The following is a 17,769-nucleotide window of genomic DNA, read 5'->3' as shown; positions in this document are numbered from 1 at the left end:
ATTTTATTTCAAATGTACAATATGTCAGAGATGTACCAGTACTTATAATCTGTTCATGAAAATTTTTAAGCATTGAAATTTCATGCTTCTTTAAAAAATAAAAGGTGAAAGATAAATTCAAATAAAATAACAGTGGGGCCAAAGAAATAGTAAGTAGACCATTATCTTCGATGCAAAGAGCTGTTTATATGATAGTAGTATGTGAAGTTTGCTTCGGTTATAGGATTGTTGTTCTTTATGACATATTTTATAAAACCACCTTGAGTCTTCTTAACTTCAATTATAAGAACAAACAAAACTTAAAATGGGAGGAAACAAAGTAGTCAAGTCATGGAAATAATTTGTCATATACATTGACAAATACATCCTTCAGGAAATAATTTGTCCTATACATTGATAAATACATGGAAATACATATTTCCCAAATTATTACTTTGAGACCAGTAGTTAAGAACAAGTAATAATTTGCTTAATATTAAGTTTTTTATTTATTTCCCAAGTCCAAAAATTATTAGGGTGTATTTGTATATCTTTGTGTATAGGAACAAATACACCTACAATTAAAGACTGCTAAGTTTGATTGAATTACATGGGTAGTCTGTGGAGAACTATCAATATATATTCCTAAGGTTAGGCAAAAAAATAATTGCACATTATTCTTTAATACACATTTTTAAAAAATTGATCACAATAAAAATAAATTATTTGACTTACAATTAAAATAAATCATAAATAATATTATTTTAAATTGTATGGTAAAATACTTGTCGATTGTTTGTTATGCAAAAAAAACAGATTTTAATAAGAACATTTTATTTTGCGCATTTTCATAAAGTTATTGTCTACTGGGACAACAGTGCTTTAAAATAAACACTGAGGATGCCTGGGTGACTCAGGGATTGAGCGTCTGCCTTTGGCTCAGGGTGTGATCCTGGAGTCCTGGGATTGAGTCCCACATCGGGCTCCCTGCATGGAGCCTGCTTCTCCCCTGCCTATGTCTCTGCCTCTCTCTCTCTCTCATGAATAAATAAATAAAATCTCAAATAGATAAATAAATAAATAAAATTAAATAAATAAATTAATTAATTAACAGAGGAATCATGGTCATTATAGATTAATATTGAATAGTGCTTTGGAATTGGTGGCAAACTTAATGAATGAGAAAGTGTTATGTGATGACTTAATTTTCTCTCTAAGGACAAAGACAAAAAATAAATAGAAGGCACGTGTGAAAACTTACTGATCCATTAAGAGCTTCCATTTACTACGTGCATATTATAGAACTGATACTCTGCTATGTAATTTTTCAACTTGATTATATATAATTTCAAATTCACAGCAAATTTTCAAGAATTGTACAATCATACCCTTTACCCAGACTCACCAGCTCTCTGTGTTTTGCCTAATGTACTCTTTCTTCTCTCCTACTCCAAGGTGAGAGAGAGAATCATAAACTCAGAAAGTTGCTGCTGTTTACTTCTTTATTCAAATAACTAAGCAACTTTTCCCTTCAAAATATTTATTTGGAATGTTTAATTCAGTTGAAACACATGAGAAGATTATTCATTCAATGATTTTTCAGTCAATGGCTATTTAAATATACAGAGTACTGTACCAGAATCTAGATATACAGTGGTAAACAGAATTGGAAATGGTCCCTGATTTTATCGAATCTAAATTCCAGTGAAAAAAAGGCATCAGAAAATAATCACAGATTTCTATATAATTTCCAACTCTAATAAGTGCTGTGATGAAAAATCACAGGCTGAAAAAAAAAAAGAAAAAGAAAAATCACAGGCTGTAATTATATGAGGAAATGATGTTTGTCCTGAAATCCAAAAGAAAGAGGAGTTTGCAATCTAGAGAGGATAAGAAGAGTAGACCTGCGTGTGTGTGTGTGGGGGGGGGGGGGGAGTAGGAGGGAGCCCCTCAAGATCCCTTAGCAGGGTAGCAGCACTGTGATGGCAAACATGGTAGGAAGTGAGGCTTCAAGAGGACACCCAGGGCAGATGTGGACCTTAATTACTCACGTGTGGAATGTTGTCTTTATTTTTAAAATGATAGAGTAATAAAAGCTTTTAATTAAAGTGGTATCAGAATCACATTTATGTTTTTAATTACTATTTTCATCCCAGTAAATGATAATAGACTGCAGAAATTTTTTTAAATGGTCATAAGTAGAGGAATTAAAAAGTTATTTGTGGAATATAAGAAATAGTGAAAGGGACTAAAGAGAAAGGAGGGGGGGGGAAATCAGAGAGGAAGACAAACCATGAGAGACTCTTGACTGGGAAACAAACAAAGGGTTGCAGAAGGAGAGGTGGGTGGGGGATGGGGAGACTGGGTGGCAGGCTCTGAGGAGGACACATGATGTGATGAGCACTGGTGTTATACTATATGCTGGCAGATTGAACTTAAATAAAATATACTTTTTAAAGTTATTATATAAGTCCACCTTGGATACAGGTGATTTTGGTAAAACCTAAGCAGTGTATGGTTTTAGAATATATTTATTAGCCAAATAAAATTTGTTGTGACAATGGACTCTATAGGACTCTCTGTTATTCAAGTTTGGAGATTTTTCAACAACATATGATCGAACACCTGTTACATGCCAGAGCTGAACTGCAATCCTGAGTGAGATGAAGTCTTAGTATTCAAAGACTTAACAATCTAGGGGACTAGGCAAAAAAGGGCTAGTATATTTCTAAGTGCAGCTAAATTAGCTTTTCTCTTCAATACTTGTAGATTGTCCCAAGTTATCAATTAATTTTACTGACATCTAGAAATGTAGATATTTATAAGAACTAATAAAAATATGCTCATATGTATAAAATTCAATACCTCAGTTTTTAGGGTGCCTTATTTCCAACAACATTCTACTTGGGAACATTTGCTAATATTTCTCATTTAGCTAAGTCGATAAAGCATCCTCAAACCCTGCGGGGCCAAATGTATGTAACTCCCGGAAATTGCTCCAGTGTTTGTGAAAACATCTTACACTCTCACTATGAACTCTTCTCAATAAGTAGATAAATAAGAATTCAGTGAGCAATCTAGACCCATTATCTCATCTCTTCTCTGTTTCATCAAAACTGCACTTTGCAGCTTGGGCACTTAGCCAGAAGCCTATAAGATATCTATTACAGATTGTGCTTAGCCTCTTTATGACACTCTAAATCAGGCCCTTAAAATGAGAAACATCATTGTCATAACATTCAAAGTTTCTGTTGAGGGCAAGCAAAGTCTAGCACTTTAGAAGTATTGATTGCAAGAAACAGCAATTCAAACAGGCTTAAAATGGAAATTCACAGGAAGGATTTTGGATCTCACAGTGGACTGACCCAAAGATAGTAGGAGCAAAGTGAATTCCAGAGGGCCACAGGGCAGGAAGTAGGACACAGCATTTGCCTCCTGAGAAAGACAGCCTCATAAACATGACCCTGTCAGCCATGAGAACAATGGCACCGCTGCCATGCCACCACCAATCTGCTCTTCTGTCAGAACTGACAAAGATTGACAAATGTCCCTTGCGTGAGACCAACTGCAATCTTGATGGCCCAGAATGGGCAGAGTCTTCAGGATGCCAGATCCTAGATACATTTGCTGAATTTCAGGGTTCGATTTTAGACTTCACTCAAATTCTAGATATTTGTGGAAAGTTGAGCAGATACAGGGGAAAGCAGCCACTAATCGAGAATGACTGTGTGTGCCCTGGGGGTTACTTTGGAAGTCTACTGAAGATGTCACAGGCTAACAGCACTAGCTCTGCCACCAAACAGCCTGTGTTTCAGATCCAACCCATCATTTACTAATTGTATAATCTTGAGCAAGTTCCTTGGCTTCCATTCTCAGTGCCCTCATGAGTAAATTGGAGGCAGAGTGATATGAAGATGAAACAGACAATATGTACTAAAGTCTTAGCTCAAGGCTGGAACATTCTAAGTGCTAAATTAGTGATTTTGTTGTTTTACTAGTGCCACCATAGTCATTGTCAACTTCATTATTTTATACAACATGTAAACAATGACTTACAAATTCACTTAGGGGATTAAATTATGAATCAAAAAAAAAACTGTCAGCAGTGCATTTGGGAAAAGAAAATCAGAATAACACCTTTGCAAGGAAAGTTATTTATAATTACAAAAATTATAAATTTCTTGATGGAAAATATTCATGATTAGGCCACTTACGTCAAAAGGACAAAGATCTCATCACCTAGAAATCCGAAAATTTTCTCCTAGATCAGTTGGAGAAACATACTTCAGGAGGCATCTTAGGATGCTTATTAGAGACTTAGGACTTTTTCATCATGAATTCCTTCTCTCTTATGGTATATGTGGGGCAATGGGAGTGAGGGATATTATGTTATATTCGTTAAGAATTAGAAATCCGAAGTCAGACTGCCTGCTTCAAAGCTGCACTTTAGCTTTCTAACTCTGTGATCTTGGTTAGGTAGCGACTTCTCTAAGAATATTTCCTTATTTATAAAATGGTAGTAGAAATAGTTTTACTGCACATGTCACAGAGTTATTTTGATGATTAAACTAAATAATGAGATAGCATAGGGTAGTTAAATCAACAAAAGCACAGATCTACCTCAACGTACAATGGGGTTTATAAATTTATACAATTTATAAATCCATTTTAAATTAAAAAGTATTAGGATGAAAATGCACTTAATACCGCTAACCTACCATACATCATAGCTGACCTAGCCCACCTTAACTGTGTTCAGCACATTTTCAGTAGCCTACAGTTGGGCAAAATCATCTGACACAAAGCCTGTTTTATAATAGAATACTGAATATTTTATATAATCTGTTGAATAATGTGCTAAACATGAAAATAAAGAATGGTTGTATGGGTCCAGAATGTGGTCAGGCTATCGGTTGCTTACTCTGATTATTGTGTGGCTGACTGGGAGGGGCAGCTGCCACAGCTCAGCATCACAAGAGAGTATTGTACTACTTATTTTTAGCCCGGGGAAAGCTGAACATCCCAAATTCAAAGTAAGGTTTCTACTATGTATCATTCACACCACTGTAAAAAACCATAAGTCAAACTATCAAAAGTAGGGGACCATCTGCAATAGGTATGAACTCACAAAGCTATATGACTATATGACTATATATAACTATATATAACATATGACTATAGTTCACTTATTGACTTTCTCTTTTCCTTTAACAACAAAGCGCAATGGTCCTCCATCTTTGATGCATCCCAGAATCATTTGTAAATGATTTTAAAAGTGATTCAAGTCATAAATTCTAAGTTAGACACAAAGAATATGATATTTGTTTTTTATAAATTTATTCCACATGCAAAAATGTAACTAATATTTAGAAGTATCCATTTGATTAATTAAGTAACATTTTCCAGTAATATGAAGTTTTGTTTGGATTTTTTATATCTGAAAATTTTTCTCTGGAAAGTGAATATTTTAAAGAAAGACCTTGCTCTTATAAATGTTTATACTGTCGATGAAACATCTGAAAATTTGGTAAGTACAGTTAATTAGACAGATTTGATTGTTTCCTTGATGATTCAGGATATTTTAGGCCATCACTTGAATGCCCAAAATGGCTAAATAAGCGATGAATTTCATATTTGAAAGAGCACATACGTTTGAGACTCAGACCTATGGCATCTCTCCATTCCTATCTATAGGACCTTAGATCAGTTCTTTGATTTTTTAGGTATACTTTCTCTTATTTAAAAAAAATAAAATAAAATAAATAACAGAATAGTTGGGAATAAAATTGAATAACTGAGATAATGGACAGAGAAGTTTTGAACAAGAGATGCTTAGTAAATAGTAGCTTTGTGATGAATAATATTATCCTGTCCACACAGGGGTAGTATCAACATAAAACCTGCATTTGTTTCAAGATACACACTAGCAGTAATTCTATTAGATGAAATCTCTCTAATGCTTTCATAGTTTATTCTTTGTCATTTTCTTTCAAATTCAAGTCTTGAAATAAATTCAAAGTATTTATAGATTATTAGGACTTGTTTATTCAGAGACTGTTTTGATAGGAGAAATTCTGTTTTCTAAGAATTATTAACTAAACAAATTTAGGTTCAGGAAGCATTTTAAGTGCAGCATGAGCCAGAGATTATGTTATACTTTATTTCTCTTAGGCTTAGTTTGTGTCTTTCTTCTTTTCCATTCAACATCTTTTTTTTTTGTTCTGCTTACATATGGCCCATAATAATTGTCCAAAAATAAAGTAGTTAGCCCTAAAATTGACATGTTTTCAGTCTTCAGATTTTTTTCTGAGCAAGCATGTCACAGATCTCATTAACTTTGTGATGTTGAGAGTGTATGTGTTATTTTATGCTTACCTAAAAACAAAGTAGAACAAAGTCAATGAGTGTAAATGACTAGTGTAAATGCCACACGTATAGTAAATACAATCTTGAGAATCCATCCCAGTTCCTTAAATTTTTAAATAAAGGCCCTCTCATTATCTTACCTTATTCATATGATGAATATGATGATGGTGGTGATGATGTAGATCAATGGTAAACATTCAGAGATGCCTACTTGGGTGAGATAAATTCTATTTTTTAATCAGAAGACTTGGACAAAGGTTTTTTATCCTATGAAAATATTTGAACATTCTGTTATAACTAAACATATGAAATATAATGACTACATGAATATACCTAAAACCAATTGTTTTCTAATGACACATTTCTACATATAACCTTAATAGCCCAGATTTTGAATCTTCTTAAATCTCATTTGGAAACAAACTTTTTTTTTTTTTTCCTTTTTTTAGCCAACGTAGTCATTTAAACTATGGAAATTGCTCTTTCACTCATTCAAAACTGTGAGTACCTATTTTTTAACACCAAAGAAACTAGGAAGTGTCATTTAATTTTAACAGAATCATAACTGGATTTGTTATATTTTTGTGTACAGTCTCGTATATTTCAGTAATTCTTTTTTTAAAGATTTATTTATTCATGAGCGGCAGAGGGAGAAGCAGGCAGGTTCCCTGCAGGAGCCTGATGCGGGACTCAATCCCAGAACTCCAGGATCATGCCCTGAGCCAAAGGCAGACACTCAACCACTGAGCCACCCAGGCAACCCATATTCCAGTAATTCAAAGAAAAGTTACACATGTAACTGAATTCCTAGATTTAAAAAACCTAATCATTTAAAAACTAATAATAAAAAAAATTAAAAGTCTAACTGGATGTAGGCGTTTTATTCTGCAGGATTTTTAGTCTTTCATTTGTGTTCACTCATTATTTCTCTCTCCTTAAATAATTTATCTTGAAATCTCAGGAGAAATTAAAAATGAATCCAAATTATATCTTCTTTAAAAATGAATTTATTATTACTGTCAGAATAATCAATTACCTATCAATTTTAACTCCTCATTATTTTGCATTATTTATCATATAAATCTGTTTTCATTTCAACCCATAGTTTTATATTATAACAAATGTTATCTACAAAATAAGTTTGCAAAATGACACATGAAAAGAGTAACATTTTATGTACCAACTGAAACTAATTATTTGCCAATTGCAATAATAAAATTGAAAATTAGAGTGCAGATCCTTCAGCTGGTTGTTTCAGAGACAAGCCATGCCTATCTTCTGTGGTTAAACAAAAAGTTCAAGTACAAAGCAACATACTATGAATATTCACTAGTGAATTAAAAGTATTGGACAACCATTTGTAGTAATAAATAGTAGTAGCAACAAATGGCAACAGTAATAATCCCAGAGTATTAAAGTTATCCATGCTGTTGAAGTAGCATAACTAATAGTGAAAGCTGTGAATGTATTTTTTTAAAACTTTTACATAAAGGTGAATACATTCTGAATTAGCTTCCATTTATCTACAGTTATCCTTTCTTTGATCCTCTCATTCAGTGAGCCAGAAGTGCTGAAGAATGAAAACCAATCACTATTAATTTTTCCATGGCATTATCTTCTGGTTCTCATACATAACATATTTATGACCCATCTTAGAAAATCTGATCGGGAAGTTTTATTTATTTTTACTTTTAGGACACATGATTTCTCAGTGGACTTATAGAGCTGAATAAAAATTCAGTTTTCCTAATTAGTTAAATTCTTAGTTTATTATCTTTGCCTTTGCTTCCATATTCCCTTCTGTATAGTTTTTACATCTATTGGTACTGACACCCAATAATTAGAACTATGCCCACCTCCTGTACTGCATCTACTTTAAAGTCTCTTTCTATGTTCATTCATATTGCATTAGTAGTCAAAGGATTAAGAATATTCTAACAGATGTTAATCCCTCTATCCATTAAACCATCAACTAATATGAAAGGAAAGGAAGGAAAGAAGGAAGGAAGGAAGAAATAAAAAACAGGTTTCAAATATGTATTTGACATTGTCATCAGTCAGGATGTAACCTTTAAATCTCTCACTCAAATATCTAGACATTATTTAGAGAAGGCTCTATGGAGAAATTGATTCCTTTAATTTCACTTAAATGGTTATATCTTAATATATTAAGAAAATATATTTTCTTAAGATTTTATTTGTTTATTTGAGAGAGAGTGCCTGAACAGAGGAGAGGGGCAGAGGGAGAGGAAGAAGCAGACTCTCCATTGAGCAGGTTGCTCCCAGATGGGGCTTGATCCCAGGACTCTGAGATCATGACCTGAGCCAAAGGCAGACACTTAACTAATTGAGTCACCCAGGAGCCCCTCAGCACACAATAATTTTAATGAAAGAAGTTAAAACATATTGATAATAGAAAATTTGAAATAAAAATATTGCATTCAAGTCCAAATTCCGATTCTTCTATACTGTCAACTAAGTTATCCTAAGTAAGTAACTTACCTGAACACTGATTTCTTCATCAGGAAATAATAGTGCCAATATTATATTCGAATGTTTATTTCAGTAATTAATTTAAATAAAATTCTCATCTGAAAACATGAAAACTTAAAGCAATCTGTAAATGTGATATTTTACTAAACAAGTCTGAAAAGAATCAATAGGTGGAGAGTAGTTAATATAATTAAATTAAAAAAATGAAGTAACAAATAATACTCCACCACTGTAGGATAAAATGTGTTACTTATGAAACCCTGATTTATAGAAGGACTTTGACCAAATAAGGGAGAACCTGCAGAATCTCAGGACTTACATGCTACACCCAATTCTAGCTGATGCGCAATTCCATAAAAGCAATAGGACCAGATGGATGTAACAAATACCACCATCTCCTTCTTCTAAAGTAAATGACAAGTAGAATGAAATGTTGAGCAAATGCAGAAAGCACTGGATAAATAAATCTGACATTCATTAACGTCTTTAACTCAATAATCTTTAATAATTTGTTACTATTTAGAAATACAGGCAAATAAACATACATATATATGTGTATATATACATACACATATACACACGCACACATATATTCTGGGGCATCACACTTGGAGACTATGTTTGGAGAGTGGTGAATATCCCACTGTCCTTGGGAGCAGACTGTTTAGTAGAGAAGAAAGAAAGAAGAAAGACAGCATATCTCTGAAGGTCCAGGGGACAAACCGTTATCTGAGCATCAGTAAACCTGAAGACGTCACTATGCCACCCTGAAATTTTCCAACAGAGCATGGCTCCAAAGGGTCTATGAAGCTGGAAGAGTACCTAGATGCAGCATTGCAGCCCCTCCATATGTGTGAGGAGAGTCTTTTTTTTGGATGCTTTAACGGATTATTTCGAAGGTTATCTTAAAAACAAAGTTAAAGACAATCTGAGAAAAAAAATTGCACAGAATACACTCATTAAATAAGTATGGTGAGTAAATCAAATTAAGGGAAATATGTTTTCTTCTGCAATTCCGGAAATAAGTTTTGTTGTCCTGAAGGTTCTTATATTTCCAAAAAGGGGGAAAAAATCATGGCAATTAAAGCTGCCTATTAATCATGTAAATCTACAGTAGAAACCAAATTTTTCTGTGCTTCCCAGTAAGTCAGTTTTGATCTTCCAACTCTGCCTTGTTTTCTAAAAGATACTATGCTAGAAATTCAATGGGATTTGGTGGTCTTTGTTTTGCAAGCACAGCGAGGCCCGGTCATAAAATAGGCACGACTGTCTGATCCAGGGAGGCACGGGTTGGCAAAGACTGGAGATCCACTTTCTGTTTTGATGACTTTTCTGCATTAATCTCCTCATTGTCTGCTATCCCGTCCACATTGTGAGCAAGACCGTCCTCAGAACGAGGGCTTTCTGCGACCTGCATCCGTCTCTCTGGCGTCTGTTCTGGCTCCAGGGCGGACCCTGCAAGTCACAGTCCCCGGGAGGCGGTCTGGGCGGGGGCACCGGGGGGGGGGGGGGTAGGAGGGGGGAAGGGGGGAGGGGGAGCGGGGAGGGGTGGGGACCGATGGGCCGAGACAGGACAGGGTGGGCCGAGGGCGGGGCGGGGGTGGGGCTGGGGCGGGGCAGGGAGGGATGGGCCGGGGCGGGGTGGGGCAGGGCGGGGCAGGGGCGGGGCCAGGGAAGGGCGGGGCGGGGCAGGGAGGAGCGGGAGGGATAGGGCGGGGCCAGGCCAGGCCGCCTCCCGGCTGCGGAAGCCCCGCGGGCCTCTCAGGACCTTAGGACAGGTTGTCTGTTGCTCCTACAGTCCCGACTTGTCAGTCTCAGTAGTTTCAACGTGGTCCTTTTCAGCTTTGTTTCCTGTTTAACGACAGATGACTTCTGTCATAGACGCTCCAAGTTCAACTGTTGCATTATAACAGTATTACATGTCAACAGTGTGCTCATGACCTTTATTTATATAAGAAACCAAATATTTAGTCAATGTACCGTGTCTTAATCTTTGTACACCTTCCATTTTTAAGTGCTTAAATGAGTACTATACTGCAATAAAAATGTAGTGATATAATTAACCGGCCATTAAACATTTACAGATACATATATATATCTGTAATAGTAAATTATGTAAATTATGATACAAAATAATATACATTGTGATAATGATACAAAATAACAATTATTATAGTAAATTATACAAAAATACTGATTGAAAAGGATATATATATATATATATATATCATTTTGTATCATTTGGGTAAATATCTACTAGTGCAATTGCTAGATCATAGGGTAGTTTTATTTTTAACTTTTTGAGGGGCCTCCACACTGTTTCTCAGAGTGGCTTCACCAGTTTGCATTCCCACCAGCAGTGCAACAGGGTTGCTCTTTCTCCGCATCCTCGTCAAATTCTGTTGTTTCCTGAGTTGTTAATTTTAGCCATTCTGACAAGTGTGAGGTGTTATCTTCTTGTGGTTTTGATTTGTATTTCCTTGATAATGAGTGATATTGAAGTTTTCATTTGTCTGTTAGCCTCTCAACTCTTTACTTAAGAATGCTAAAATACATACAAATTCAAAACTAAAAAAAATAGAATACCACACAGTTAAAATACGATCATTTATATTTCTCTTTGAATCTAAAAATGCCTGCAATAATTCAAGAAATTCTTTGAAGGAAGATGTTTTGAATTCCCTTTGGAATTTACTTCTGGTAACCCAGCAGAACATTTCATGATAACATTAATAGAATTTCCAGTTAGTTGTTTTATTTTAAGTCCAGCATCTTCTATTATTTTCCATTTCTATTTGAAACCTATCTAGTGTACGTGTTAATCACTTGTGTTGTATTTCATTTTTAAAAATGTTTTACATTTATTTAAAGAACAGTGCCCAATAAACATCTAATAACAACCTAACCAAAACTGTTAAACTCCTTTCATTGTATATCATTATGTATGATTATTATTTTAAAAATAACAATCTATAGTTATAGTCCTTATTTTCCTGAAGCTAATATGTTGTGTGTTATACTTCAATAAGAAAAGTTCTTTCCTTACAGTTGCAATGAAACGCCGGGACACCTGCACCCCGATGTTTCTAGCAGCAATGTCCACAATAGCCAAACTGTGGAAGGAGCCTCGGTGTCCATCGAAAGATGAATGGATAAAGAAGATGTGGTCTATGTATACAATGGAATATTCCTCAGCCATTAGAAACGACAAATATCCACCATTTGCTTCGAAGTGCATGGACCTGGAGGGCATTATGCTGAGTGAAATAAGTCAATCGGAGAAGGACAAACATTATATGGTCTCATTTATTTGGGGAATATAAATAATAGTGAAAGGGAATAAAGGGGAAAGGAGAAAAAATAAGTGGGAAATATCAGAAAGGGAGACAGGACATGGAAGGCTCCTAACTCTGGGAAACGAACTAGGGGTGGTGGAAGGGGAGGAGGGCAGGGGGGTGGGGGTGACTGGGTGGCGGGCACTGAGGTGGGCACTTGGCGAGATCATCAATAGCACTAGGTGTTACTCTGTATGTTGGCAAATTGTACACCGATAAAAAATAAATTTATTATTAAAAAATTAAAAAAAGAAAAATTCTTTCCAAATAAAACAACCTTAATAAACCCATTACAAGTCGACCTTTTTTTTTTTTTTAAGATTTTATTTATTATTGAGAGAGAGAGAGAGAGAAAGAGAGAGAGAGAGTGAACACACAGCAGGGGGAGGGGCAAAGGTAGGAGAAGCAAACTGTTGTAAGGCTAGGTCCCTGAGCTGAGGGCAGACGCTTACCACCTGAACCACCCAGGTGCCCCTTAAGTCAACTCTTTTTAACCCTATTTATTTAAAAAATAAATAAATAAAAATGAAAATGAGCAAAAAAGAGTAATACTTTCTTATATTTTTTCAAGTTTCCTTAATATCTGGATTAACAAGACAGCTGTGCTTCCTATCTACATCTAAATATAATTGCTGTGATTTGTACCTATAGATAAAGCTAATGAAAAAAATCCTGCCTTATATAGATATGTAAGTAGAAAAGGGGGTAGTATTTTAATAACCTTTTCATACAGTGGAAGATATTCTCCTTCGTCAGGGTAGCAAAACTCCATGTGTTTCATAAACATTACTTAAAATATGGGATGTGAAACAATATGAATAAACACTTTTGTATCTTTCATTAAAATGAATTGGTTTTTCCTGTAGTTTGTTTAAGTTACAGTCTGTAAATTGTTTTTTAATTCCAGTGTAGTTAACATCAGTGTTATGTTAGTTTCACATGTACAATATAGTGACTTAGCAGTACCATATATTGTGTGCATCAAGATAAGTGTACTCTTAATCCGCTTCACCTATTTTCATTTCATTGAGAAATGCAGATTTTTCAAAAGCTGACACATTTTATTATAGTATATCAAGGGTTCACATTCATTAACAACATAAACAATGCCATCAGCTATTTCTGTAGGCATTGGGAAGCTGTCAACCTCATGGTGGTGGATAGAAAAGTTCCAAATTTCTAATTTTCTCCTGTGTCTCAGTCTGGGCTGCCATAACAAAGTAGCATAGACTGGGTGGCTTATAAACAACACACGTGTATTTTCTCACAGTCTGGAGGCTGGAAGCCCCAAATTAGAGTGCCAGCCAGCATGGTCAAGTTCTGGTGTGAGCCCTCTTCCGGTTGCAGAACGCAGACTTCTTGTATCCTGAAGAGGTGGATAGCAGAGAGAAATAAGCTTTCTGACACTTACAGGGGAACTGATCGTATTCATAAGGGCTTCCTGCCCTAATGACATCATTTATTCCTAATTACTTCCCCAAAACCCATTTCCTAATAACATCACATTAAAGGGTAATATTTCAACATATGGATTTGGAGGGGGACACCAAAATTCAGTTCATAACATCTTGAGAACTCAAATATTATAATTGTTGACAGTCACTATTGTTTTCCTTGAGGTGATAGACATGCTTTCATTCATTTTCAAGAAAACATATGATAGATATTAAAGTCTAAATAATCATCAGCTGTCAGTCATTCTTTCAGGTACAAGCAATGTTCTATGAAAAAGCTTCAAATTCTGGTTGCAACTTGATTGCACAAGTGTTTTTCTTTAAGGAAGTCATTATGGATTAGAATGCAGCAAATTGATTTATAATTTCTCTACTTTCTCAATTTTTTAAAAAAAATATGCATTCAAAGTTTGAGATTTAATAACATTGATAATTATCATGACTTTCCCAGGACATTTTCAAGTGAAACTGAAACTGCTGTAATGAGTAGTACTAGTACTAGCAGTAGGAACTTTTTTAGTTAAGAGAAGGTGGCTATAATGAGTAGTACTAGTACTTAGTATGATACTTTGTTGTTGCCACTGCTTTATGTGTGGCACTACCATTTTACACATCGTTGCTTTTGCAAGCATTGGTGTAAATGGCAATGCAGTGAAGAAGGGAAATGAAATCTCAATATTGTTATGACAATTTTTTTTTATTTTTGTTTATTTATTCATGAGAGATGCAGAGAGAGAGTCAGAGAGAGAGGCAGAAAGAGAAGCAGGCTCCATGCAGGGAGCCTGATGTGGGACTAGATCCTGGACTCTAGGATCAGGCCCTGGGCCGGAAGGCAGGTGCTTAACCGCTAAGCCACCCAAGCATCTCATGACAATTGTTTTGAATTTGCAGCCTCTTTGAAAGCCCACCTGGGACCATGGGGGCTCCAGAGGCCACATTTTGAGAATCGCTGGCCTAAGGTGATTTCATTTCCAAATATTTTTTTTCTAAATGGGTGAATAGAAAGGATTGAATAGATCATCCAGCTTTGACAGCTAAAGGAACTTGAAATAGAGGAGCAGAAGGGGAAATAGAGATAAAACAATAAACAGAAGCCAGGAGGAAGTGACACTGTAACCCTGAGAGGAGACTAGAGTGCAGAAAGTTGATGATGTAGAGATGCAGAGAGGCAGAAAGGTAGAGAACAGATATAATGTGATATCAGGTCACTATAGTCCCAGGGGGAATGTTAGTGCTGTGTTAGTAATTATGTTATGGATTTCCATAAAGCCAAACTATTAAACCATTAAGAAAAATATCTTTGTTCCCTAATATTCTTACAAATAAATAGTATTTAGTTACAAAAAGCTTTAAAATACATCTTCGTCACCTGAGGTAACATTTACATGTTTTTATTTCTTGGAATTGAAAAGATTTTTTTGTAAAATAAGTATAGGTCTTTATAGCAAATTGTAATTATTTACTTGTATGGTATTTATCAGAAAGTAAATCTACTGTATCAGTATGGGACTTCATCAGGTTTCATTAGTAGAAACCAAATGGATTAAGACCATGAATTCAGAAAGATATGTGTGGGTCAGCTAAAGAAAGAGAACAAAACCTTGGAGGTTGGTGACAGATAATAGCAACAGAAATAATCACCATCATATGAACAAAAGATGTTTTCTTTCTCTTTTTTCTTGCTGAAACAAGGGTGAAAGAAATTAAGATCATGTTTGTAGACCAAACATGCAGCGCAAAGATCTCAAAAAAGACCAGCAGTCACACATCATTCTTAAATGTCTTTATTGCAGGTTAACTTGCTGCATTTTTGAAAAGTACAGCCAATAGGGATCACTGGCAACATCAAGTTACACTCTGGGGAGAAAACTGGGAGGAAGTTCAAAAGGAAATATCACAGTGTATAAAAACAGAGACTTTGAGAGACTGATTTGTGATTTTAAGTAGGATCAATTTGATTAGGTTTTATTGCTCAGGAACTAGTTTTACAATGCCAAGCCTCTGGACTTCTCATTAACATATTCATGCATGATATTAACTAGATGTTTATGCATTTCAGTTACCTCTCAGCTGTTTTTGTGGCCTTTTCTGTGTGGAGAGCAATGGTGAGGCAAAGTTTCCTGAAGAAGTAGCTTTAGAAATGACATTTGAATTGTTTTAATAGAGGTAATGCCATATCTAGATGTCTAAGAAAATGTAAACCCCCCAAACACGTAGGTTAAGGCAGTAGAGTGAGTAAAAAATTGCAAAATACTTGTACATCATGATTCATTACTGAAAGACATTGTAGTCAACATTGATTATAAGAAAAATAGAGATTATTTCTTTTCTTTGTGTTCAATTGAAAACCCAGCATAATATTTTCATAGAACTAAAAAGAAAGAGATTTAAAGTTCAACTAGAAGAATAAGATGATACTGGCCAACAGTTTCGAATAAGAGTAATGATAGTGGTTTACCCTTCAGAGTGTGAAATAATAATTATAATGTTTTGGGCTGTGTATTTATGTTATGACACAGTTTTTGTCTCTTCTGTTCTATGATACATTTCATAATTAAAATGAAAAGTAGAGTGGTAGCATTAAAAGCACAAATAAACCAATGGTACAGTATAGAATAGATCCAGATTATACAAAGACTCAGTATTGGATAAAGGTAGTATCATAATTGCCAATGAAATATATTGTTATTCAATACTTGTCACTAGCACAACTGGGTAAATACTTAAAGAAACATATAATTTTATCTTCACTCCTAGAAAATTTTGAAAAGTGTAAACAAATTGTAAGTGAACAAACACTAACAATAACATGACAATCTTTGTTTTATAACACAGAAACACAAGAAATACACATACACACACCATACAAGCCAATTACATGCACATTTCAGAAATTACGGAAGTTAAATCTTTTCTATCTGAATAGTTCACACAAATTTATCAGGTAAACTATAAACTCTATAATAGGGGAAAATATGCACATAAAGTCTTTGGAATGGCAAATTAATAAATACATTAATAGAGTTAACCAAACTACGAGTCAAAGGAAACAAAAATTACGATAGTAAAATAGCAAGTGTAAATTTTAGATTAGCCTAGTTTGAAAATATAATAGTCCTCAATATCGGTATTGTATGTAGACACTTTTATATTTATTTAAGAGAATGTTAATATTAATAAAAATCTCTTTAAAATATTACATTTTCTATTAATCTAGATTGAAAAAAGTTTTATCCTTCAACTTTTCAATTCCACCCTAGGAGGCACAAGCTAATGGCATAGAGGATTAAGAGGGGGTTTATATATGAGAAGTGGTTTGATCTGAGGATCTGAAATTGGATTCCCAATATTTGGGGTGATCTTGCTGTAGTCTTCTACTTTCTAAGGATGATTTTTAAATTTTCTTTTCATCATAAAATAATTTTTTGAGACAACATTTCAGTATCGAAATGTCATAGTAAAAACAAAACCCTGTTTCAGAATTGAAAGTTTCAAAAAAAGAGAAACACATCTTTTATGCCTAATAATATAAATGGTTGTGGCTAAAGAAACATCAGGAAAATATGTTAACCAGGAAGATGAACTTAAATAGGGAAGGGAAGGTTAAAATATGCATATTTAATTCTCACTGGGCCTACAAACACAGAAATAGGTGTTAGACTGTATGAAGTTAAGATGTGGCCAAGTTAAACTTGTTTTTTTTTGTTGTTTGTTTGTTTGTTTGTTTTATAAACTTGTTTTTTAAAATAACAGCAAAGACGGGGGAAAGAATGATAGTGGCAAACACCATGGAAGAGGTTAATGTATGGACCTGGAAATAGTCATATACATAGATGTAGATGTGATTCAATTTTATTTCTGCTTCATCATGTTTTCTGTTATACACAAATCACCATAAACTATTTTGAACCTTAATATTTAATTTATTTATACCTGGGGGATTAAGTAAGGCCGATTTCCATATGGGACAAAAGTATACAGAAGTGAGAGCCTTCAGCCAGAGGGCTGATTGTTACAAATATAAGATATGAGGAGCTGTTTTTCCGCAGTGCACACAATTGCCTTTTAGAAATATTTAATATTGGAGAAAGGACTAAATAATAAAGAAGATGAACTCATGAAACCTATAATCATTTCTTCTG

General features: G+C 34.6%; 1 protein-coding gene across 1 annotated transcript; it reads right to left on the bottom strand.

Moving 5' to 3' along the window:
- Positions 1-10,087: 10,087 nt before the first annotated feature.
- On the bottom strand, positions 10,088-10,255 carry LOC100685643 (protein dpy-30 homolog). Its single transcript, XM_038538907.1, has one exon. The coding sequence runs from the start codon at positions 10,253-10,255 to the stop codon at positions 10,088-10,090; it is 168 nt and encodes a 55-aa protein (XP_038394835.1).
- Positions 10,256-17,769: the final 7,514 nt, after the last annotated feature.

Source organism: Canis lupus, chromosome 6 (genome assembly GCF_011100685.1).
Source record: "Canis lupus familiaris isolate Mischka breed German Shepherd chromosome 6, alternate assembly UU_Cfam_GSD_1.0, whole genome shotgun sequence".
Classification (NCBI taxonomy): Eukaryota; Metazoa; Chordata; class Mammalia; order Carnivora; family Canidae; genus Canis; species Canis lupus.
The sequence above is the reverse complement of the archived record's forward strand: the minus strand, read 5'-3'. Positions and strand labels throughout refer to the sequence as shown.

Excerpts from the sequence above, each read along its gene's own strand:
- LOC100685643 (XM_038538907.1), bottom strand. The coding sequence starts at position 10,255 with ATGCAGGTCGCAGAAAGCCCTCGTTCTGAGGACGGTCTTGCTCACAAT.